The 25,600-nt window shown below is 41.2% G+C and overlaps 3 protein-coding genes across 3 annotated transcripts; all 3 read left to right on the top strand.

Annotated features, from left to right (window-relative positions):
* Window positions 1–30: 30 nt before the first annotated feature.
* LOC134177973 (uncharacterized) lies at window positions 31–5,136 on the top strand (the record flags this gene model as incomplete). The annotated part of the gene is made up of 4 exons (XM_062644752.1): window positions 31–105; window positions 659–664; window positions 1,159–1,322; window positions 1,572–5,136. Coding segments are annotated over exons 1-4 (3,810 nt in total), but the record flags the coding sequence as incomplete, so codon positions are not given.
* An 11,609-nt stretch (window positions 5,137–16,745) lies between these two features.
* LOC134179033 (probable serine/threonine-protein kinase drkC) lies at window positions 16,746–18,441 on the top strand. Its single transcript, XM_062645939.1, has 2 exons — window positions 16,746–17,925; window positions 17,983–18,441. Exons 1-2 carry the CDS (start codon window positions 16,769–16,771, stop codon window positions 18,272–18,274), a joined length of 1,449 nt encoding a protein of 482 aa, XP_062501923.1. The 5' UTR covers window positions 16,746–16,768; the 3' UTR covers window positions 18,275–18,441.
* Window positions 18,442–22,721: 4,280 nt separating this feature from the next.
* LOC134178984 (probable serine/threonine-protein kinase drkC) lies at window positions 22,722–24,302 on the top strand. The gene is made up of 2 exons (XM_062645896.1): window positions 22,722–23,717; window positions 23,776–24,302. Exons 1-2 carry the CDS (start codon window positions 22,783–22,785, stop codon window positions 24,008–24,010), a joined length of 1,170 nt encoding a protein of 389 aa, XP_062501880.1. The 5' UTR covers window positions 22,722–22,782; the 3' UTR covers window positions 24,011–24,302.
* The last annotated feature ends 1,298 nt before the right edge of the window (window positions 24,303–25,600 follow it).

Here is a 25,600-nt window from a genome sequence, read left to right on the forward strand (position 1 = left end):
GATCCCTTATGCTCGCCGAGTCTTTGAGTGATGACCATAACGCAGAGTCCAACAGAAGTTGTAACTGATGCTGACTGCTGGAATCAATTTTGTGGTTGTTATCTGGTAAATGAAGCTGCAAGAAATCTTGGGCCGTAGTCTCTCCCCTGGAAAGACAATCACCTGGCCCTCATTGGAATACACACACACACACACACACACACACACACACACACACACACACACACACACACACACACACACACACACACACACACACACACACACACACACACACATACACATACACACAGACGTATATATATTATTGATAGCTAGTAGCCGCAGTCACAGAAATTTGAAGGAACTATTTACTTTTTAGCGTGGAGACTAACGAGTGTCACTCCTAAAGGGGACAAAATATAAGTATTGTAGTGGAACATAGTCAACAATTTAAGGTGTACACCACGCTAGTGAAAGATAGCAAATTTAATTACCGGTGATTTGCTATCTTTTAGTGAAAGGCACGATGGGGTCGTATTAATTTGATCTCGTCTCAATATTTTGGGTACATTTATTATGCGACCGGTTTTCATGGTTGGAGGATATCACCCTTTTGTTGAATTAACGACATCAATAGTTATAGTTATGCTTTGTTATACGAATTTGTGTTTTATAGCTTGTGGTATAATATTCGATCTAACGAGGACAGATATGTGCTTGCCAATAGAAAATTAGGACCAGCACTCGCGTCTTGACGACCATGCGGCCAGGCTGCCATGTCGGATTGTACTTCTAGAACTGGTCACTCAAACGTTGCTCTCTTCTCAATTCTCATTGTTCAATCCTTTAATTAACAGTTTTCGGTTGCTAGACGCTACTAGTTTAGCGCTAATCGTAATCCAAGTGAAATAGCTAGGAGATATGACATTCTCGAGTTAAATTATCTTATAATTATGGTTTAGAGCACCCGTTATGGCCAAATTCTCTAGGGAATACGGGAGAGACACTAAATTGCCAACATCCTGACAACAACGCTATACACGAAATCATTATTAAATATGTATACTGTAGGAGCGACACTTAAGCAATCACGTCGCTCATTGGTCTATAGGGGTCGTTATACACAATAATTTGTGTGATGGTTGGGAATAATTTGAGGTATAAATATGGTTGAAGGCTGCCGAACTAAAAGATGATGATATCTCGGTCCATCAGATTACTGTCATTCACATTGTCATTAGCATTGATGACCATGAGGCAAAACAAAGCAAATTGGGTTTGCTGGTATTTACTGTTGAATTTGAAAATTTAGATTGTATGATTGCAGCGTTGCAATTGCGGTGAGATAGCGCGATTGCGTTACTGTAGCAGACAACAGTTTTCCGAGATAAACAACACCTCTTACGATTTCACACAAAATACATTACTTGTGCAATCATGCAGACATACACTATACTGATACATATATAATGTGGTGCAGCATAGAGACGGTTATATTTTTTGTCTGAACTGGTACACTGTACTCGCATGTCATTAGATATTTACATACGATTTATTTGTCCGCTTTTGCTTTGCTGTTGTATCGGCAGTATTGCAGTGCAGAGTTTTTCTGAGGCACCTCAAGATTTGAGAAGGCAGAAAGTTAGTTTGGAAGGATTAGTGAATGAATGGGACACGACGGTATATCACAGATCAAAAGATAGAAGCGTTCCGAAGCGATCAGTTGGAAGTCAGGTTGCCGTCTATAGACGCTCAATTAAAGATTGGCTGATGTTTATTGCCACGTATATGCATCCCTATGACAATCTAGAGCGAATTCTCGTGTTTGGTGGTTATTCCGATTCACCAAATTTCATACGTGGCACTTGGGTGTACACACCTATTATCAACTCTTGGTATCGTCTTCCATTATCATCAAGTGAGCAGCCTGTTGATAGAATAGGTCACACAATGGTGAGTTTGTGTAAAACGACTGTCGTTCTATTTGGAGGTTTTCAAGACCGAGAATCATATGCTTTTAATGACACTTGGCTCTTTGACGGTATTCGAGAAGAATGGAAGAAACTAGAAGTGAAAATGGAAGGAGAAGATGTGAAAGCTCGTGCATTTCACACCGGTGTCGTACTGCAACAGGAAAGGAGCAGTTGTCAATGTAAAGAGAGTTTGTTTGTGTTTGGAGGATTGGAGGAATATGGAAATAATAGGAAAATGAAGGAAATGAACGACTTGCTGGAATTGAGATGCCAGAAAGAAGAAGACGGTGAACGTACATACACTTGGTATCGACACGAGCACGCGAACATATCCGAACGGCCGAAACGGCGTCATCTACACCATGCAGTCGCCATCAACGACAGCACTATGTTAGTATATGGTGGTGTGCAAGGAACATCAGCAGTCGTGACGGAATTGACGAAGGTAAGAGATGCCTGGGTGTTCGACAGCAAACGTCAAAGATGGCGAAGATGGTTTGCTTACACATTGCCTTGCGACAGCATGCAGTTTAGAAGTTTCGTCTTGTTTGACAAAATGCGCAGTGAAATTCTTCATGTGATGGGAAGTGAGGTATATAGACTAGATTTGACAGCAAGGAAATGGATTGAAGCGCGTTCCGTATCAAGCAACTCTACGTCTACTCCCGAGCAATCCGCGATGGGATTGTCGGCCGTCTCTACAAGTTATGGCGTTTTTGTGTTTAGCGGCGTTGAGCGAGATCAAGATCTATCTGAAACGAGAGTGTGGTATCTGATGTTTGTAGGCAATACATCCGTATGGCAGCTGAGTTCTTTACCGAGAGAGAATCCTCCTATTGACCAACCGTGGACCTATCTGTATTCATGTCAAGTAGGAGGCAGTCTCTTTATTCGAATTTTTCAACCACTGTTTTTGAGCCAGTTGGAAGTTTACGCAGAAACTATTTGGAATTACTTGAAACAGTTTGCATCTAAGTATGTATATGTGAGACTTAGAAAAACATATAGTGACGTGAGGCTCCATAGCAATTCAAAAGTTGTAGTTTCCCTGTTTATGTATGTGATTAGTAGAGTGATGAACTATCCATACATGTTTTTAGGTACGGTAGCTGTATCTACGCAATGGCAATTAGATATGAAAAGCAACACGTGGTGGCAGTATTCTAACGTTGGTCCTTCTTCATGCTTTCGGTACACGGCAGCAGCTGGTTTTAACAACACTTACATGGTCACATACGGGACACAAGGATTTGTTAATGTGTGCCATAAAAAGAAATTATGGCTTTTTCGTGAACGATTTGAAGGCGATTGTTCAATTGCGATACCCCTGTCAAATGTTTGCGTTTATCTCATCCGTCAAAGGCGATGGATCGAAGCTGATACTGTAAACGCGCCTTCCTATCGTCTGTATCCTGCGATGGTCGACGTTGGGAACGGTTCTATTGTTATGATTGGAGGATTTACGTGCGATAGAAACACAACTGCAACAATTTTCTACGACATTTTAATAGTCAGTTTATCTGGTTTGACTTTCAGAAGAAATGAAAGATTTATGATGAAAATTACGAGGAACTGCTCGCTCCTCAACGATGTGTGGATGTTGGATTTGTTGAGAGACAGCTCGTCAGTGACGGGACGATGGACCCACGTTGATCCCGTGCCCAATACTCCTGTGCCTATGGGAAGGCTGGGACATTCACTTTTGGTTGTAGATTCAATGGTTTTCATGATTGGAGGATCTGATGTATTTTTTAAATTATTGACAAGACTTGTTAATAATAAACGGCTAAATTTTCAAGTTTGGTGTTTCCATGACTTGTGGTATTTTGATTTAATTGGCAGACGATGGCATAAAGTACAACCATCTAATCACAACGATATGATGATTTATCTCGTTCATCCAAACAATTTCTGCAAAGTCAAAGCGGCTGTGTTGGGAAGGAAAATTTTTGCGGTTCGTCACAATGTCAGTGAAACCTACGGAGACTTTGATTATCGATCAGATAGTGTAGTTACGCTTTCTCTCGATTCCAACGAGTGGATCCAACAAACGGACAATCTTAGTTTTCCTGTCGACAGTCTGCACGTAGTCGATAACAGCGTCTACGCGTCTGGCAGTTTGAGAATGCCCAACGAGAAGTACAGATACATGCGTCTACCAATAGAAAATCAAGGTGAACGAGTCTTGACGGCCATGCGGCCAGGCTGTCATGCCGGATGGTACTCTGAGAACTGGTCACTCAAATACTGCTCTCTGTGTCCGATAGGAAAGGTTGCAGTCGCCGGCTCTACATCGTGTTCGCCGTGTCCTTCGGGTTTGACGACGAAAGCAGAAGGCGCCACCAACATGACTAGTTGTCTATGTGACGAAAGATATTGTGGTAGACATGGAACATGTTTTGTTGTCACGAGAGAAGGACAGCGGGCTGCTCATTGTCAGTGTGAATTCGGTTACACGGGTTCTCGATGTCAGTATCCTACGTATTACATCATCACTGTCGTGGCAATAGCTGTCTTGCTCATTCTATTGTGTCTCGTGGTCTTCCTGCAAAGAATGATCAAATACAGACGAATGAAACGAGCGAGAGAGATGGAAGTGGAGGAAATGGGACGCGTGTGGACAATCGACGGATCAGAGTTGAGGCTGATCGAACGCATCGACGGAGAGACGCCGGGAAGTTATGGAAACGTTTATCGAGCGCGGTATCGGGACATGAACGTGGCCGTGAAGAAACTAAAGATGGTGATGCGAGCAGGCAGACAGGAGAGAGAATTCGAACGCGAGATCTTATTGATGCGTTCCATTCGTCACGCCAACATCGTGTTGTTTGTCGGTGCAGGAAGATTTGCAGCAGACGAATGTCCTTTCTTAGTGTTGGAGTTTATGCAGCGGGGTGCTCTCAGTGCTATTCTTCACGATGAGTCTATTTATCTTGATTACATGCGACAGATCACATTCTGTTTAGATGCAGCGAAAGGAATGGAGTTTCTTCACAGTCTTCAACCTCCACGAATCCATCGTGATTTGAAGAGTAGTAATCTGTTAGTGAGCGAAGGATGGACAGTAAAAGTAGCCGATTTTGGTGCAGCCAGGCTAGTCAAGGCTCAAAGAGCTAGACAAACGGTAGCACGACGTCGCGCTAATGCCTTTGAAGCAGAAGATCTTACGACGCCACTTCTCCAACCACACAGCGATCTGTCACGCAGTGTAGGTGCCGTTTTGTGGAGAGCACCGGAGATATTTTTAGAGAAAGCGTACGGGACATCAGCAGACGTGTACAGGTAGGCTAGTATCAGAAATCATCTTACAACTATAGAATTGTTATAGAATGTTTGATAGTTATGGTATCGTAATGTGGGAAATTATTTCTCGTCGTGTTCCATACGAAGACCGAGAGTTCGAGTTTATTGAAGACGTGAAGGATACCGTCTTGTCTGGAGTTCGACCGACCCTTCCTCAGATTGACGCTCGAGATAATTACGTCGATCTGATGCGTCGATGCTGGTCGGGTCATCCTGACGAGAGACCATCATTTAGCGACATCGTCGCTCGTTTACAGCAGATGCGTTTTTAAGAGATCGATGAGACGAGCACGTGCATGGAGATGGATGAAAGCAAACGCTTGATGGCAAAAAATTGCAGTTAGAACTCTGGACAACTGAAGTAGTTAATTGTACTAATAAAAGAAATTTGAATGTCGTCAGTTCAAGTATAACTTGCGCGCCATAGTACGTTGCGTAATGAAAACATTTTATCATTGTTTGATCTTAATTAGTTGCACTTTTATTGAATATCAGTGAAGAGCAGTTAAAACTTACACAATCTGGATATATCTAGATGGCATTCTAAAGTTTGAATTAAAAGAATTATACTGAAATATAGATTATTGTTGAGAGGTTAGTTTCTGTAACACACAAATTGACAATTGCTATACAACATCCATGCACATAATGAATTTGTCCGATTTTGAGAATACTGATATTGTTAGGGTATCGCAACATTATCGTAATGTTGATATGTAATAAAATTTCCCGAGGTGCGGAAGCGGTAGGGTATTCAGTAACGTCGGCGTATACCGACGACCAAACGACCAAACGACCAACGATTCCCCAGGGTTTAAATTGTTATCCTTGGTATCACAGGGTACGGTTTTAGTACCCTGTATATAGGGATTGACAAGGTTGTGTGGGCGTGGTTAGATTTTAGACCTCCAGAAATCATCTTAAAACGTGGCTAAATATTTCGAAAACGACACATAGAATAGTTTACAAATTTAACTACGCTTGACTATTTCTAAATTTGTTTAAATAAAAGAAAGATGTAGGGATTGTATAAAAAGTAATAGAAACAAGATTTAGATAATAAGAAGCAAAGCCAGACATCATTATTGAATCCTTCGAACACACATTCCTTACATTTTGCCTTTAGTGTACTGGAAGGATTCAATAATGACGTCTGGCTTTGGTTCCTATTATCTAAATCTTGTTTCTATTACTTTTTATACAATCCCTACATCTATTTCTTTATTTTTCAAAGAGAAATTTTTAAGTCCTAGTTATGTTTAGCATGGCACTGTACAACTGCACTTGTCAGTCTACTCTCTGTTCACTCTAGCTCACTCTAGACTTACGAAATCGCAATGGCTTGTGAATTTTTTCCAATAGCACAGCCAGTCTTGAAACCGGGCTTATATGCGAGTTAGGGATTCTGTGTATTAATTAAAGTTTTACCGGTAATGTTGTGCTAAATTGTCACGTGAGGGGATGTCGCCATGTGTTGCAATGACGCACGTTGCTATGTCAGCAACACTACACAGGAACTAAGCTATAATTATAAATAGTTACAGTAAACGTTTAGTGAGAAAACAATAATTATTCAGTCTAGCTGATGTAGAACTAATAATGAGCAAGAGTGTAGCAGCCAAGGGTTTAGCACTTTACTACTTTTTCATTCTAATAGTATCTACCGATCGAATAGCAATAATTCTAAAAATTGCTCTTTGTATAATATTTGCTAAATTTTTAATACGCTACTAGTTTCTCTCCAAACACTAACCGCCAATATACCATCAGCCATGAAATCATAAGAATATTGCAATATATAGTTTTGAAACATTCAAATACAAAGTGCAACTGAATTTCAAGACAGTAAAATGAATCATGATTATGTACAGACTTTCTAATTCAGGATGTTCACGTCCCTAAGCTCTTTCGTCAGTTGAAACCTCAATTCTGTAGAGATCGTGTTGTAAGTAAAGATAATCTCTCATTCACTTTTCTCATTTCTTAGAGATGATTGCAATTTGCTGTGTTACGACATTTCTATTAACAAACTGCAAGCTAAATGTCTTGCAAACATTATTCTCAACAGTATCTACCATATACATTTTGCCCATCAAAGGATATAGACTACGCATGTACACTACACTAGAAGGGAAACACATGCAAACATGCACGGTGTCGTGCTTCATTGTATTTGATTTCGTGATGGTTGCGAATAATTGGATGGATGGAGAGACTGCTTAAATAAGTTTCTAAGATTGCCCTTTACTATACTATAATGGTCATTCACACTACGTTGTCATTAGAGCTTGTATAATCTTGGAGGCTGCGCAAGGCGATAGCTGGTCGTGGGTTGCTAGTATCGACTGTTTTCAAATTTAGAGTTGCAGACTGAATTTGTATGCTAGCAGTTTTGAAACTAGCTCGACAGTCTTATGAGAAATTCTCCGAGACCGAAAACGTTGCTTATCAATAAGAATTAATCAGGCTATATTAGTTATGTAACCATTCAGACATTCTCTTTTACAGTAATATATAAGACAATGCAGCAGCATCAAAGTGGTCATTTTTCGTGTCTTAAGTAGCAATGATATGGCGTTAGTTCGCATACAATTGTTTCGTTTGTTTCTGCTGTGCTGTTGTATCTGCCATACTGCAGTGCAGAGCTTTCTCAAGAGAACTCAAAATCAGGAAAAGCAAGGAGTCCATTTTGAAACGTCAGTGAATGAGTGGGACTCGACGGTATATCACAGATCAAAATATAGGAGTATTCTGAAACCGTCAGTTGGAAGTCAGGTTGCCGTCTATAGACGCTCGGTTAAAGACTGGTCCCTGTTTATCGGCATGTACAAACATCCCTATGACAATCTAGAGCGAATTCTCGTGTTTGGTGGCTATCCTGATCCACCAAATTCCATACGTGGTACGTGGGTGTACACACCTTTCGTCAACTCTTGGTATCGTCTTCCATTATCATCGAGTGAGCAACCTGTCGATAGAACAGGTCACATAATGGTGAGTTTGTGTAAAACGACTGTCGTTCTATTTGGAGGTTTTCAAGACCGAGAATCATATACTTTTAATGATACTTGGATTTTTGATGGTATTCGAGAAGAATGGAAGAAACTAGAAGTGAAAATGGAAGGAGAAGATGTGAAAGCTCGTGCATTTCACACCGGTGTCGTGCTGCAACAGGAAAGGAGCAGTTGTCAATGTAAAGAGAGTTTGTTTGTGTTTGGAGGATTGGAGGAATATGGAAATGATAGGAAATTGAAGGAAATGAACGACTTGCTGGAATTGAGATGCCAGAAAGAAGAAGACGGTGAACGTACGTACACTTGGTATCGACACGAGCACGCGAACATATCCGAACGGCCGAAACGGCGTCATCTACACCATGCAGTCGCCATCAACGACAGCACTATGTTAGTATATGGTGGTGTGCAAGGAACATCAGCAGTCGTGACGGAATTGACGAAGGTAAGAGATGCCTGGCTGTTCGACAGCAAACGTCAAAGATGGCGAAGATGGTTTGCTTACACATTGCCTTGCGACAGCATGCAGTTTAGAAGTTTCGTCTTGTTTGACAAAATGCGCAGTGAAATTCTTCATGTGATGGGAAGTGAGGTGTATAGACTAGATTTGACAGCAAGGAAATGGATTGAAGCGCGTTCCGTATCAAGCAACTCTACGTCTACTCCCGAGCAATCCACGATGGGATTGTCGGCCGTCTCTACAAGTTATGGCGTTTTTGTGTTTAGCGGCGTTGAGCGAGATCAAGATCTATCTGAAACGAGAGTGTGGTATCTGATGTTTGTAGGCAATACATCCGTATGGCAGCTGAGTTCTTTACCGAGAGAGAATCCTCCTATTGACCAACCGTGGACCTATCTGTATTCATGTCAAGTAGGAGGCAGTCTCTTTATACCCGTTCTTCAACCACTCGCTACAGACGTGTTTGGATTTTCTGCGGGTATTTTTTCGTATTACATAAAAATGTTAATTTATAAATCTAACAATAGGAAATTGGAAAATACGTCTGTTAAAAATAGGCTTTCTGGCAATCTTAATATTGTATTTCATATAATATCTTTTTTGATGAGTAGGATAGGGCCGTACTTTAGTGTTTTTTCGGGAAACTCTTTAGTTTATACGCAATGGCAATTGGATTTGAAAAGCAACACGTGGTGGCAGTATTCTAACGTTGGTCCTTTTTCATGCTTTCGGTACACGGCGGTCGCGAGTTTTAACAACACTTACGTGGTCGCATACGGGACTAGAAAATATGTTAATTTGTGCCGTAAAAAGACAGGATGGTTTTGTAGGGAACGCTTTGAAGGCGATTTGGAAGCTCTAGTACCTTCATCAAGTATTTGTGTTTTTCGCATTCGTCAAAGGCGATGGATCAAAGCTGATACTGTAAACGCGCCTTCCTATCGTCTGTATCCTGCGATGGTCGACGTTGGGAACGGTTCTATTGTTATGATTGGAGGATTTACGTGCGATAGAAACACAACTGCAATAATTCTCAACGATCTTTTTATATTCACTTTATCTGTTTTGACTTTCAGAAGAAAGGAAAGATTTCTTAATGAGTACTTAATGAAAATTCCGTGGAACTGCTCGCTCCTTAACGATGTGTGGATGTTGGATTTGTTGAGAGACGACTCGTCAGTGACGGGACGATGGACTCGCATAGATCCCATCCCCAATACTCCTGTGCCTATGGGAAGGCTGGGACATTCACTTTTGGTTGTAGATTCAATGGTTTTCATGATTGGAGGATCTGATGTATTGTTAGAGTATATTGTTAGTGATGTACAACAAATTCACAACGTAAAGTCATCGCGCAATTTTCAGAGTTTGTGTTCCCATGACTTGTGGTATTTTGATTTAATTGGAAGACGATGGCATAAAGTACAACCATCTAATCACAACGATATGATGTTTTATCTCGTTCATCCAATCAATTTCTGCAAAGTCAAAGCGGCTGTGTTGGGAAGGAAAATTTTAGCGGTTCGTCACAATGTCAGTGAAAAGTACGGAAATTATGATTATCGATCAGATAGTGTAGTTACGCTTTCTCTCGATTCCAACGAGTGGATCCAACAAACGGACAATCTTAGTTTTCCTGTCGACAGTCTGCACGTAGTCGATAACAGCGTCTACGCGTCTGGTAGTTTGAGAATGCCCACCGAGAAGTACAGATACGTGCGTCTACCAATAGAAAATCAAGGTGAACGAGTCTTGACGGCCATGCGGCCAGGCTGTCATGCCGGATGGTACTCTGAGAACTGGTCACTCAAATACTGCTCTCTGTGTCCGATAGGAAAAGTTGCAGTCGCCGGCTCTACATCGTGTTCGCCGTGTCCTTCGGGTTTGACGACAAAAGCAGAAGGTGCCACCAACATGACTAGTTGTCTATGTGACGAAAGATATTGTGGTAGACATGGAACATGTTTTGTTGTCACGAGAGAAGGACAGCGGGCTGCTCATTGTCGGTGTGAATTCGGTTACACGGGTTCTCGATGTCAGTATCCTACGTATTACATCATCACTGTCGTAGCAATAGCTGTCTTGCTCATTCTATTGTGTCTCGTGGTCTTTCTGCAAAGAATGATCAAATACAGACGAATGAAACGAGCGAGAGAGATGGAAGTGGAGGAAATGGGACGCGTGTGGACAATCGACGGATCAGAGTTGAGGCTGATCGAACGCATCGACGGAGAGACGCCGGGAAGTTATGGAAACGTTTATCGAGCGCGGTATCGGGACATGAACGTGGCCGTGAAGAAACTAAAGATGGTGATGCGAGCAGGCAGACAGGAGAGAGAATTCGAACGCGAGATCTTATTGATGCGTTCCATTCGTCACGCCAACATCGTGTTGTTTGTCGGTGCAGGAAGATTTGCAGCAGACGAATGTCCTTTCTTAGTGTTGGAGTTTATGCAGCGGGGTGCTCTCACTTCTATTCTTCACGATGAGTCGATTTATCTTGATTACATGCGACAGATCACATTCTGTTTAGATGCAGCGAAAGGAATGGAGTTTCTTCACAGTCTTCAACCTCCACGAATCCATCGTGATTTGAAGAGTAGTAATCTGTTAGTGAGCGAAGGATGGACAGTAAAAGTAGCCGATTTTGGTGCAGCCAGGCTAGTCAAGGCTCAAAGAGCTAGACAAACGGTAGCACGACGTCGCGCTAATGCCTTTGAAGCAGAAGATCTTACGACGCCACTTCTCCAACCACACAGCGATCTGTCACGCAGTGTAGGTGCCGTTTTGTGGAGAGCACCGGAGATATTTTTAGAGAAAGCGTACGGGACATCAGCAGACGTGTACAGGTAGGCTAGTATCAGAAATCATCTTACAACTATAGAATTGTTATAGAATGTTTGATAGTTATGGTATCGTAATGTGGGAAATTATTTCTCGTCGTGTTCCATACGAAGACCGAGAGTTCGAGTTTATTGAAGACGTGAAGGATACCGTCTTGTCTGGAGTTCGACCGACCCTTCCTCAGATTGACGCTCGAGATAATTACGTCGATCTGATGCGTCGATGCTGGTCGGGTCATCCTGACGAGAGACCATCATTTAGCGACATCGTCGCTCGTTTACAGCAGATGCGTTTTTAAGAGATCGATGAGACGAGCACGTGCATGGAGATGGATGAAAGCAAACGCTTGATGGCAAAAAATTGCAGTTAGAACTCTGGACAACTGAAGTAGTTAATTGTAGTAATAAAAGAAATTTGAATGTCGTCAGTTCAAGTATAACTTGCGCGCCATAGTACGTTGCGTAATGAAAACATTTTATCATTGTTTGATCTTAATTAGTTGCACTTTTATTGAATATCAGTGAAGAGCAGTTAAAACTTACACAATCTGGATATATCTAGATGGCATTCTAAAGTTTGAATTAAAAGAATTATACTGAAATATAGATTATCGTTGAGAGGTTAGTTTCTGTAACACACAAATTGACAATTGCTATACAACATCCATGCACATAATGAATTTGTCCGATTTTGAGAATACTGATATTGTTAGGGTATCGCAACATTATCGTAATGTTGATATGTAATAAAATTTCCCGAGGTGCGGAAGCGGTAGGGTATCCAGTAACGTCGGCGTATACCGACGACCAAACGACCAAACGACCAACGATTCCCCAGGGTTTAAATTGTTATCCTTGGTATCACAGGGTACGGTTTTAGTACCCTGTATATAGGGATTGACAAGGTTGTGTGGGCGTGGTTAGATTTTAGACCTCCAGAAATCATCTTAAAACGTGGCTAAATATTTCGAAAACGACACATAGAATAGTTTACAAATTTAACTACGCTTGACTATTTCTAAATTTGTTTAAAAAAAAGAAAGATGTAGGGATTGTATAAAAAGTAATAGAAACAAGATTTAGATAATAAGAAGCAAAGCCAGACATCATTATTGAATCCTTCGAACACACATTCCTTACATTTTGCCTTTAGTGTACTGGAAGGATTCAATAATGACGTCTGGCTTTGGTTCCTATTATCTAAATCTTGTTTCTATTACTTTTTATACAATCCCTACATCTATTTCTTTTTTTTTCAAAGAGAAATTTTTAAGTCCTAGTTATGTTTAGCATGGCACTGTACAACTGCACTTGTCAGCCTACTCTCTGTTCACTCTAGCTCACTCTAGACTTACGAAATCGCAATGGCTTGTGAATTTTTTCCAATAGCACAGCCAGTCTTGAAACCGGGCTTATATGCGAGTTAGGGATTCTGTGTATTAATTAAAGTTTTACCGGTAATGTTGTGCTAAATTGTCACGTGAGGGGATGTCGCCATGTGTTGCAATGACGCACGTTGCTATGTCAGCAACACTACACAGGAACTAAGCTATAATTATAAATAGTTACAGTAAACGTTTAGTGAGAAAACAATAATTATTCAGTCTAGCTGATGTAGAACTAATAATGAGCAAGAGTGTAGCAGCCAAGGGTTTAGCACTTTACTACTTTTTCATTCTAATAGTATCTACCGATCGAATAGCAATAATTCTAAAAATTGCTCTTTGTATAATATTTGCTAAATTTTTAATACGCTACTAGTTTCTCTCCAAACACTAACCGCCAATATACCATCAGCCATGAAATCATAAGAATATTGCAATATATAGTTTTGAAACATTCAAATACAAACTGCAACTGAATTTCAAGACATTAAAATGAATCATGATTATGTACAGACTTTCTAATTCAGGATGTTCACGTCCCTAAGCTCTTTCGTCAGTTGAAACCTCAATTCTGTAGAGATCGTGTTGTAAGTAAAGATAATCTCTCATTCACTTTTCTCATTTCTTAGAGATGATTGCAATTTGCTGTGTTACGACATTTCTATTAACAAACTGCAAGCTAAATGTCTTGCAAACATTATTCTCAACAGTATCTACCATATACATTTTGCCCATCAAAGGATATAGACTACGCATGTACACTACACTAGAAGGGAAACACATGCAAACATGCACGGTGTCGTGCTTCATTGTATTTGATTTCGTGATGGTTGCGAATAATTGGATGGATGGAGAGACTGCTTAAATAAGTTTCTAAGATTGCCCTTTACTATACTATAATGGTCATTCACACTACGTTGTCATTAGAGCTTGTATAATCTTGGAGGCTGCGCAAGGCGATAGCTGGTCGTGGGTTGCTAGTATCGACTGTTTTCAAATTTAGAGTTGCAGACTGAATTTGTATGCTAGCAGTTTTGAAACTAGCTCGACAGTCTTATGAGAAATTCTCCGAGACCGAAAACGTTGCTTATCAATAAGAATTAATCAGGCTATATTAGTTATGTAACCATTCAGACATTCTCTTTTACAGTAATATATAAGACAATGCAGCAGCATCAAAGTGGTCATTTTTCGTGTCTTAAGTAGCAATGATATGGCGTTAGTTCGCATACAATTGTTTCGTTTGTTTCTGCTGTGCTGTTGTATCTGCCATACTGCAGTGCAGAGCTTTCTCAAGAGAACTCAAAATCAGGAAAAGCAAGGAGTCCATTTTGAAACGTCAGTGAATGAGTGGGACTCGACGGTATATCACAGATCAAAATATAGGAGTATTCTGAAACCGTCAGTTGGAAGTCAGGTTGCCGTCTATAGACGCTCGGTTAAAGACTGGTCCCTGTTTATCGGCATGTACAAACATCCCTATGACAATCTAGAGCGAATTCTCGTGTTTGGTGGCTATCCTGATCCACCAAATTCCATACGTGGTACGTGGGTGTACACACCTTTCGTCAACTCTTGGTATCGTCTTCCATTATCATCGAGTGAGCAACCTGTCGATAGAACAGGTCACATAATGGTGAGTTTGTGTAAAACGACTGTCGTTCTATTTGGAGGTTTTCAAGACCGAGAATCATATACTTTTAATGATACTTGGATTTTTGATGGTATTCGAGAAGAATGGAAGAAACTAGAAGTGAAAATGGAAGGAGAAGATGTGAAAGCTCGTGCATTTCACACCGGTGTCGTGCTGCAACAGGAAAGGAGCAGTTGTCAATGTAAAGAGAGTTTGTTTGTGTTTGGAGGATTGGAGGAATATGGAAATGATAGGAAATTGAAGGAAATGAACGACTTGCTGGAATTGAGATGCCAGAAAGAAGAAGACGGTGAACGTACGTACACTTGGTATCGACACGAGCACGCGAACATATCCGAACGGCCGAAACGGCGTCATCTACACCATGCAGTCGCCATCAACGACAGCACTATGTTAGTATATGGTGGTGTGCAAGGAACATCAGCAGTCGTGACGGAATTGACGAAGGTAAGAGATGCCTGGCTGTTCGACAGCAAACGTCAAAGATGGCGAAGATGGTTTGCTTACACATTGCCTTGCGACAGCATGCAGTTTAGAAGTTTCGTCTTGTTTGACAAAATGCGCAGTGAAATTCTTCATGTGATGGGAAGTGAGGTGTATAGACTAGATTTGACAGCAAGGAAATGGATTGAAGCGCGTTCCGTATCAAGCAACTCTACGTCTACTCCCGAGCAATCCACGATGGGATTGTCGGCCGTCTCTACAAGTTATGGCGTTTTTGTGTTTAGCGGCGTTGAGCGAGATCAAGATCTATCTGAAACGAGAGTGTGGTATCTGATGTTTGTAGGCAATACATCCGTATGGCAGCTGAGTTCTTTACCGAGAGAGAATCCTCCTATTGACCAACCGTGGACCTATCTGTATTCATGTCAAGTAGGAGGCAGTCTCTTTATACCCGTTCTTCAACCACTCGCTACAGACGTGTTTGGATTTTCTGCGGGTATTTTTTCGTATTACATAAAAATGTTAATTTATAAATCTAACAATAGGAAATTGGAAAATACGTCTGTTAAAAATAGGCTTTCTGGCAATCTTAATATTGTATTTCATATAATATCTTTTTTGATGAGTAGGATAGGGCCGTACTTTAGTGTTTTTTCGGGAAACTCTTTAGTTTATACGCAATGGCAATTGGATTTGAAAAGCAACACGTGGTGGCAGTATTCTAACGTTGGTCCTTTTTCATGCTTTCGGTACACGGCGGTCGCGAGTTTTAACAACACTTACGTGGTCGCATACGGGACTAGAAAATATGTTAATTTGTGCCGTAAAAAGACAGGATGGTTTTGTAGGGAACGCTTTGAAGGCGATTTGGAAGCTCTAGTACCTTCATCAAGTATTTGTGTTTTTCGCATTCGTCAAAGGCGATGGATCAAAGCTGATACTGTAAACGCGCCTTCCTATCGTCTGTATCCTGCGATGGTCGACGTTGGGAACGGTTCTATTGTTATGATCGGAGGATTTACGTGCGATAGAAACACAACTGCAATAATTCTCAACGATCTTTTTATATTCACTTTATCTGTTTTGACTTTCAGAAGAAAGGAAAGATTTCTTAATGAGTACTTAATGAAAATTCCGTGGAACTGCTCGCTCCTTAACGATGTGTGGATGTTGGATTTGTTGAGAGACGACTCGTCAGTGACGGGACGATGGACTCGCATAGATCCCATCCCCAATACTCCTGTGCCTATGGGAAGGCTGGGACATTCACTTTTGGTTGTAGATTCAATGGTTTTCATGATTGGAGGATCTGATGTATTGTTAGAGTATATTGTTAGTGATGTACAACAAATTCACAACGTAAAGTCATCGCGCAATTTTCAGAGTTTGTGTTCCCATGACTTGTGGTATTTTGATTTAATTGGCAGACGATGGCATAAAGTACAACCATCTAATCACAACGATATGATGTTTTATCTCGTTCATCCAATCAATTTGTGCAAAGTCAAAGCGGCTGTGTTGGGAAGGAAAATTTTAGCGGTTCGTCACAATGTCAGTGAAAAGTACGGAAATTATGATTATCGATCAGATAGTGTAGTTACGCTTTCTCTCGATTCCAACGAGTGGATCCAACAAACGGACAATCTTAGTTTTCCTGTCGACAGTCTGCACGTAGTCGATAACAGCGTCTACGCGTCTGGCAGTTTGAGAATGCCCACCGAGAAGTACAGATACGTGCGTCTACCAATAGAAAATCAAGGTGAACGAGTCTTGACGGCCATGCGGCCAGGCTGTCATGCCGGATGGTACTCTGAGAACTGGTCACTCAAATACTGCTCTCTGTGTCCGATAGGAAAAGTTGCAGTCGCCGGCTCTACATCGTGTTCGCCGTGTCCTTCGGGTTTGACGACAAAAGAAGAAGGCGCCACCAACATGACTAGTTGTCTATGTGACGAAAGATATTGTGGTAGACATGGAACATGTTTTGTTGTGACGAGAGAAGGACAGCGGGCTGCTCATTGTCAGTGTGAATTCGGTTACACGGGTTCTCGATGTCAGTATCCTACGTATTACATCATCACTGTCGTGGCAATAGCTGTCTTGCTCATTCTATTGTGTCTCGTGGTCTTCCTGCAAAGAATGATCAAATACAGACGAATGAAACGAGCGAGAGAGATGGAAGTGGAGGAAATGGGACGCGTGTGGACAATCGACGGATCAGAGTTGAGGCTGATCGAACGCATCGACGGAGAGACGCCGGGAAGTTATGGAAACGTTTATCGAGCGCGGTATCGGGACATGAACGTGGCCGTGAAGAAACTAAAGATGGTGATGCGAGCAGGCAGACAGGAGAGAGAATTCGAACGCGAGATCTTATTGATGCGTTCCATTCGTCACGCCAACATCGTGTTGTTTGTCGGTGCAGGAAGATTTGCAGCAGACGAATGTCCTTTCTTAGTGTTGGAGTTTATGCAGCGGGGTGCTCTCACTTCTATTCTTCACGATGAGTCGATTTATCTTGATTACATGCGACAGATCACATTCTGTTTAGATGCAGCGAAAGGAATGGAGTTTCTTCACAGTCTTCAACCTCCACGAATCCATCGTGATTTGAAGAGTAGTAATCTGTTAGTGAGCGAAGAATGGACAGTAAAAGTAGCCGATTTTGGTGCAGCCAGACTAGTCAAGGCTCAAAGAGCTAGACAAACGGTAGCACGACGTCGCGCTAATGCCTTTGAAGCAGAAGATCTTACGACGCCACTTCTCCAACCACACAGCGATCTGTCACGCAGTGTAGGTGCCGTTTTGTGGAGAGCACCGGAGATATTTTTAGAGGAAGCGTACGGGACATCAGCAGACGTCTACAGGTAGCTTTACAAAAATCATTACAATTGCATGTGATCTAAGAAATCTTTGCTATATAGTTTTGGTATCGTAATGTGGGAAGTCGTTGCTCGTGGATTTCCATACGAAGATCAAACGTTTGGGTGGATCGAGGATGTGAAGGATGCCGTATTGGCCGGGGTGCGGCCAACACTTACTCACGTTGACGCTCGTCAGGATTACGTCGATCTGATGCGTCAGTGCTGGTCGTCTGATCCCGACGAGAGGCCATCATTTGACAAAATCGTCGATCGTTTGCATACCATGCTTGTTACATCATCGAGAGGAGATAGATCACACGAACATTTGGACATAGATGAAACAGGAGTATGATGGCAAAGATTGAATATAGGGACACGTGACGATTATAACTGTTGATGTTCTCGTCGTAGAATTATTTTGAGATGATTTAGAAATTTGTGTTTGAAGTTGACCACCGTCAGATTAGGTTTAGATTACGTGTTCTCGAATGACAACATTTAGCAATGTTTGATGTGTGTCGTATACTCGAAGTCTAACTTGCAAGTCTATAGTATACGGTGCAAACGAAACTATAAATTTAAATGTTAACTGTTGTAGTTAGATTAGGCTATAGGAACTTCTAAAAGTCGCAAACTCCTTATTTCCTTTAACTGTTTATTTCTGACAACACTTGAACATGATTTTATGTGTTCTGTAAGCAAGAATTTGACTACCACATGACGTCTTGATGCATCCGATGCCGTAGCTGGGTCGGCTTGTCTAGTTGTGATGGGACATCGACATTACGTACATTAGGTTATCTGTACGTACAGAAAGTCTGTTTACAATATATACGTGGCAGTTAATTGCTTTGCACTCCCTAGTACTATAGCCTCATTTAAAAGTTATGTTTCATGTATATTATGACTAACGCAAACTAAAGTGGTCTTCAACATCTATATACACAACGTTTTTATTTTGAGAGTGATATGTGTAGCGGCTCGGCTGTGTTGGGAGGGACGATTTTATAGCGGTCCGTCACAATGCAGTGGAGACATATAGCTATGGGGCCTGTGCAAGTTTCTTTTTGGATGGGTCACGCGTTTAGTAGAACGTGCATCTTTCGCCATGTTTGCATTGTGTATACGAGTGCATGGTGTACGCGACCAAAAAACCTGTTCATCACTTTGTGAACACATAAGTTCGATTTCGTCTTGTTTCTCTGTTCTTGAAACAATCGACATACGCGAATTATAAATTGAATGTGCAAGACAGCAAAATCGATTTTCGATTGCCTACAGACTTTCGGATTCAACATGACATTGTCCATGTCCGTCAGCTATTTGATCAGTCTAAATTGAGATATTGTGTCATAGAGATAACTTGTTTTTCAGTTTTCTCATTTCTTGAAAACGACTGCTCATAATTTGTTGTTTTACAACATTTCCATGCACCGCAGGATATTTGTCTTGCAAATCTAATAGATCGCTATCAGTTGTAAACTTTGACAACCAGTCACTGAAGAGACTATAGTATAGAAAATGAAGCATATACATGAAATACTAGGAGCGAAGCGCATACACAACCACGTTACCGATCAGCCTGAGCATCGGTAAATATATTGACTATTAACTGGTGACGATTTCGTTAGGGTTGGAGTTAAATACAGTTTGGATGGGAAAGGTTGCTGTAATTAGGTTGGAAAGATTGATGAAATAGAATGGGACGATTAAAACTGTCTCTTACTACCTTCTACCAACTGACTGTCATTAGTAAAGTTTGTAAGACCAGGGGCAGCGCAAAAGCAAGCTAGAGGCTTGCTGCTATTTTCTGTTTTCATTTTTAAAGATGCAGACAGTTTCAACTGAATTTGTTATCCATTGTTGAACTTGCAGTAGAATATGTTAATGGTTTAATTAATAGCTTAATACTAGGCACAGTTCTCCGAGAACAATAACGTTAATAAAACAGTATCAACCATGCAATCATGGAAACATAATACTCTACTGATGTATATAATGTAGTGCCACAGTATAGAAGAAGTGATTCTAGACCTTTACGCTGACAATCGTATGATATTAGTTCACATGCGATTTCTTGACCTGTTTCTGTTGTGCTGTTGTATCTGCAGTACTTTACTGCAGACCATTTGCAAGAGAACTCAAGACCAGAGAAAGCAAGGAGTCAATCTTGAAACATCAGTGAATGAGTGGGACTCGGCGGTATATCACAGATCAAAAGACAGGAGCATTCCGAAACCATCAGTTGGAACTCAGGTTGCCGTATATAGACGCTCAATTAAAGATTGGCCGATGTATATTACCATGTATGTGCATCCCTATGACAATCTGGAGCGAATTCTCGTGTTTGGTGGATATTCTGATTCATCAAATGCCATACGTGGTACATGGGTGTACACACCTATTATCAATTCTTGGTATCGTCTTTCACTAGTTTCCATCGAGCAACCTGTTGCTAGAACAGGTCACACAATGGTGAGCTTGTGTAAAACGACTGTCGTTCTATTTGGAGGTTTTCAAGACCGAGAATCATATGCTTTTAATGATACGTGGCTCTTTGATGGTATTCGAGAAGAATGGAAGAAACTAGAACTGAAAATGGAAGGAGAAGATGTGAAAGCTCGTGCATTTCACACCGGTGTCGTACTGCAACAGGAAAGGAGCAGTTGTCAATGTAAAGAGAGTTTGTTTGTGTTTGGAGGATTGGAGGAATATGGAAATAACAGGAAAATGAAGGAAATGAACGACTTGCTGGAATTGAGATGCCAGAAAGAAGAAGACGGTGAACGTACATACACTTGGTATCGACACGAGCACCCGAACATATCCGAATGGCCGAAACGGCGTCATCTACACCATGCAGTCGCCATCAACGACAGCACTATGTTAGTATATGGTGGTGTGCAAGGAACATCAGCAGTCGTGACGGAATTGACGAAGGTAAGAGATGCCTGGCTGTTCGACAGCAAACGTCAAAGATGGCGAAGATGGTTTGCTTACACATTGCCTTGCGACAGCATGCAGTTTAGAAGTTTCGTCTTGTTTGACAAAATGCGCAGTGAAATTCTTCATGTGATGGGAAGTGAGGTGTATAGACTAGATTTGACAGCAAGGAAATGGATTGAAGCGCGTTCCGTATCAAGCAACTCTACGTCTACTCCCGAGCAATCCACGATGGGATTGTCGGCCGTCTCTACAAGTTATGGCGTTTTTGTGTTTAGCGGCGTTGAGCGAGATCAAGATCTATCTGAAACGAGAGTGCGGTACCTGATGTTTGTAGGCAATACATCCGTATGGCAGCTGAGTTCTTTACCGAGAGAAAATCCTCCTATTGACCAACCGTGGACCTATCTGTATTCATGTCAAGTAGGAGGCAGTCTCTTTATTCCAATTGTTCGACCACTGTCTTCAAGCCAGTTGGAAGTTTACGCAGATACTATTTGGAATTACTTGAAACAGTTTATATCTAAGTATGGATATGTGAGATCTAGAAAAACATATAGTGACGTGAGGCTCCATAGCAATTCAAAAGTTGTAGTTTCCCTGTTTATGTATGTGATTAGTAGAGTGACGAACTATCCATACATGTTTTTAGATACTGTAGCTGTATCTACGCAATGGCAATTAGATATGAAAAGCAACACGTGGTGGCAGTATTCTAACGTTGGTCCTTCTTCATGCTTTCGGTACACGGCAGCAGCTGGTTTTAACAACACTTACATGGTCACATACGGGACACAAAGATTTGTTAATATGTGCCATAAAAAGAAATTATGGCTTTTTCGTGAACGATTTGAAGGCGAATGTTCAATGTCTGTACCCCTGTCAAATGTTTGCGTTTATCTCATCCGTCAAAGGCGATGGATCGAAGCTGACACTGTAAACGCGCCTTCTTATCGTCTGTATCCTGCGATGGCCGACGTTGGGAACGGTTCTATTGTTATGATTGGAGGATTTACGTGCGATAGAAACACAACTGCAACAATTCTCTACGACTATTTGATAGTCGGTTTATCTGGTTTGACTTTCAGAAGAAAGGAAAGATTTCTTAAGAAGTACATAATGAAAATTCCGTGGAACTGCTTGCTCCTTAACGATGTGTGGATGTTGGATTTGTTGAGAGACGACTCGTCAGTGACGGGACGATGGACCCACATTGATCCCGTGCCCAATACTCCTGTGCCTATGGGAAGGCTGGGACATTCACTTTTGGTTGTAGATTCAATGGTTTTTATGATTGGAGGATCTGATGTATTGTTAGAGTATATTGTACAAAACATTGACAACATAAAAATATCGCGCAATTTTCAGAGTTTGTGTTCCCATGACTTGTGGTATTTTGATTTAATTGGAAGACGATGGCATAAAGTACAACCATCTAATCACAACGATATGATGTTTTATCTCGTTCATCCAATCAATTTGTGCAAAGTCAAAGCGGCTGTGTCTGGAAGGAAAATTTTAGCGGTTCGTCACAATGTCAGTGAAAAGTACGGAGACTTTGATTATCGATCAGATAGTGTAGTTACGCTTTGTCTCGATTCCAACGAGTGGATCCAACAAACGGACAATCTTAGTTTTCCTGTCGACAGTCTGCACGTAGTCGATAACAGCGTCTACGCGTCTGGTAGTTTGAGAATGCCCAACGAGAAGTACAGATACGTGCGTCTACCAATAGAAAATCAAGGTGAACGAGTCTTGACGGCCATGCGGCCAGGCTGTCATGCCGGATGGTACTCTGAGAACTGGTCACTCAAATACTGCTCTCTGTGTCCGATAGGAAAAGTTGCAGTCGCCGGTTCTACATCGTGTTCGCCGTGTCCTTCGGGTTTGACGACAAAAGCAGAAGGTGCCACCAACATGACTAGTTGTCTATGTGACGAAAGATATTGTGGTAGACATGGAACATGTTTTGTTGTCACGAGAGAAGGACAGCGGGCTGCTCATTGTCAGTGTGAATTCGGTTACACGGGTTCTCGATGTCAGTATCCTACTTATTACATCATCACTGTCGTGGCAATAGCTGTCTTGCTCATTCTATTGTGTCTCGTGGTCTTCCTGCAAAGAATGATCAAATACAGACGAATGAAACGAGCGAGAGAGATGGAAGTGGAGGAAATGGGACGCGTGTGGACAATCGACGGATCAGAGTTGAGGCTGATCGAACGCATCGACGGAGAGACGCCGGGAAGTTATGGAAACGTTTATCGAGCGCGGTATCGGGACATGAACGTGGCCGTGAAGAAACTAAAGATGGTGATGCGAGCAGGCAGGCAGGAGAGAGAATTCGAACGCGAGATCTTATTGATGCGTTCCATTCGTCACGCCAACATCGTGTTGTTTGTCGGTGCAGGAAGATTTGCAGCAGACGAATGTCCTTTCTTGGTGTTGGAGTTTATGCAGCGGGGTGCTCTCAGTGCTATTCTTCACGATGAGTCGATTTATCTTGATTACATGCGACAGATCACATTCTGTTTAGATGCAGCGAAAGGAATGGAGTTTCTTCACAGTCTTCAACCTCCACGAATCCATCGTGATTTGAAGAGTAGTAATCTGTTAGTGAGCGAAGAATGGACAGTAAAAGTAGCCGATTTTGGTGCAGCCAGGCTAGTCAAGGCTCAAAGAGCTAGACAAACGGTAGCACGACGTCGCGCTAATGCCTTTGAAGCAGAAGATCTTACGACGCCACTTCTCCAACCACACAGCGATCTGTCACGCAGTGTAGGTGCCGTTTTGTGGAGAGCACCGGAGATATTTTTAGAGGAAGCGTACGGGACATCAGCAGACGTGTACAGGTAGGCTAGTATCAGAAATCATCTTACAACTATAGAATTGTTATAGAATGTTTGATAGTTATGGTATCGTAATGTGGGAAATTATTTCCCGTCGTGTTCCATACGAAGACCGAGAGTTCGAGTTTATTGAAGACGTGAAGGATACCGTCTTGTCTGGAGTTCGACCGACTCTTCCACAGATTGACGCTCGAGCTAATTACGTCGATCTGATGCGTCGATGCTGGTCGGGTCATCCTGACGAGAGACCATCATTTAGCGACATCGTCGCTCGTTTACAGCAGATGCGTTTTTAAGAGATCGATGAGACGAGCACGTGCATGGAGATGGATGAAAGCAAACGCTTGATGGCAAGAAATTGCAGTTAGAACTCTGGACAACTGAAGTAGTTAATTGTAGTAATAAAAGAAATTTGAATGTCGTCAGTTCAAGTATAACTTGCGCGCCATAGTACGTTGCGTAATGAAAACATTTTATCATTGTTTGATCTTAATTAGTTGCACTTTTATTGAATATCAGTGAAGAGCAGTTAAAACTTACACAATCTGGATATATCTAGATGGCATTCTAAAGTTTGAATTAAAAGAATTATACTGAAATATAGATTATCGTTGAGAGGTTAGTTTCTGTAACACACAAATTGACAATTGCTATACAACATCCATGCACATAATGAATTTGTCCGATTTTGAGAATACTGATATTGTTAGGGTATCGCAACATTATCGTAATGTTGATATGTAATAAAATTTCCCGAGGTGCGGAAGCGGTAGGGTATACAGTAACGTCGGCGTATACCGACGACCAAACGACCAAACGACAAACGATTCCCCAGGGTTTAAATTGTTATCCTTGGTATCACAGGGTACGGTTTTAGTACCCTGTATATAGGGATTGACAAGGCTGTGTGGGCGTGGTTAGATTTTAGACCTCCAGAAATCATCTTAAAACGTGGCTAAATATTTCGAAAACGACACATAGAATAGTTTACAAATTTAACTACGCTTGACTATTTCTAAATTTTCTTTAAAAAAGAAAGATGTAGGGATTGTATAAAAAGTAATAGAAACAAGATTTAGATAATAAGAAGCAAAGCCAGACATCATTATTGAATCCTTCGAACACACATTCCTTACATTTTGCCTTTAGTGTACTGGAAGGATTCAATAACGATGTCTGGCTTTGGTTCCTATTATCTAAATCTTGTTTCTATTACATTTTATACAATCCCTACATCTATTTCTTTTTTCAAAGAGAATTGTTTAAGTTCTAGTTATGTTTAGCATCGCACTGTGCAACTGCACTTGTCAGTCTACTCTCTGTTCACTCTAGCTCACTTTAGACTTACGAAATCGCAATGGCTTGTGAATTTTTCTCAATAGCACAGCCAGTCTTGAAACCGGGCTTATATGCGAATTAGGGATTCTGTGTATTAATTAAAGTTTTACCGGTAATCATGTGCTAAATTGTCACGTGAGGGGATGTCGCCATGTGTTGCAATGACGCACGTTGCTATGTCAGCAACACTACACAGGAACTAAGCTATAATTATAAATAGTTACAGTAAACGTTTAGTGAGAAAACAATAATTATTCAGTCTAGCTGATGTAGAACTAATAATGAGCAAGAGTGTAGCAGCCAAGGGTTTAGCACTTTACTACTTTTTCATTCTAATAGTGTCTACCGATCGAACAGCAATAATTCTAAAAATTACTTTTTGTGTAATATTTGCTAAATTTTTAACATTTATAGTAATTTAATACGCTACTAGTTTCTCTCCAAACACTAACCGCCAATATACCATCAGCCATGAAATCATAAGAATATTGCAATATATAGTTTTGAAACATTCAAATACAAACTGCAACTGAATTTCAAGACAGTAA

Source organism: Corticium candelabrum, chromosome 4 (assembly GCF_963422355.1).
Source record: "Corticium candelabrum chromosome 4, ooCorCand1.1, whole genome shotgun sequence".
Classification (NCBI taxonomy): Eukaryota; Metazoa; Porifera; class Homoscleromorpha; order Homosclerophorida; family Plakinidae; genus Corticium; species Corticium candelabrum.

Excerpts from the sequence above, each read along its gene's own strand:
- LOC134179033 (XM_062645939.1), top strand. The coding sequence starts at position 16,769 with ATGCCCACCGAGAAGTACAGATACGTGCGTCTACCAATAGAAAATCAA. Across the intron at positions 17,926-17,982 it reads ACATCAGCAGACGTCTACAG|TTTTGGTATCGTAATGTGGG; the intron begins GTAGCTTTACAA and ends TTTGCTATATAG.
- LOC134178984 (XM_062645896.1), top strand. The coding sequence starts at position 22,783 with ATGACTAGTTGTCTATGTGACGAAAGATATTGTGGTAGACATGGAACA. Across the intron at positions 23,718-23,775 it reads ACATCAGCAGACGTGTACAG|TTATGGTATCGTAATGTGGG; the intron begins GTAGGCTAGTAT and ends AATGTTTGATAG.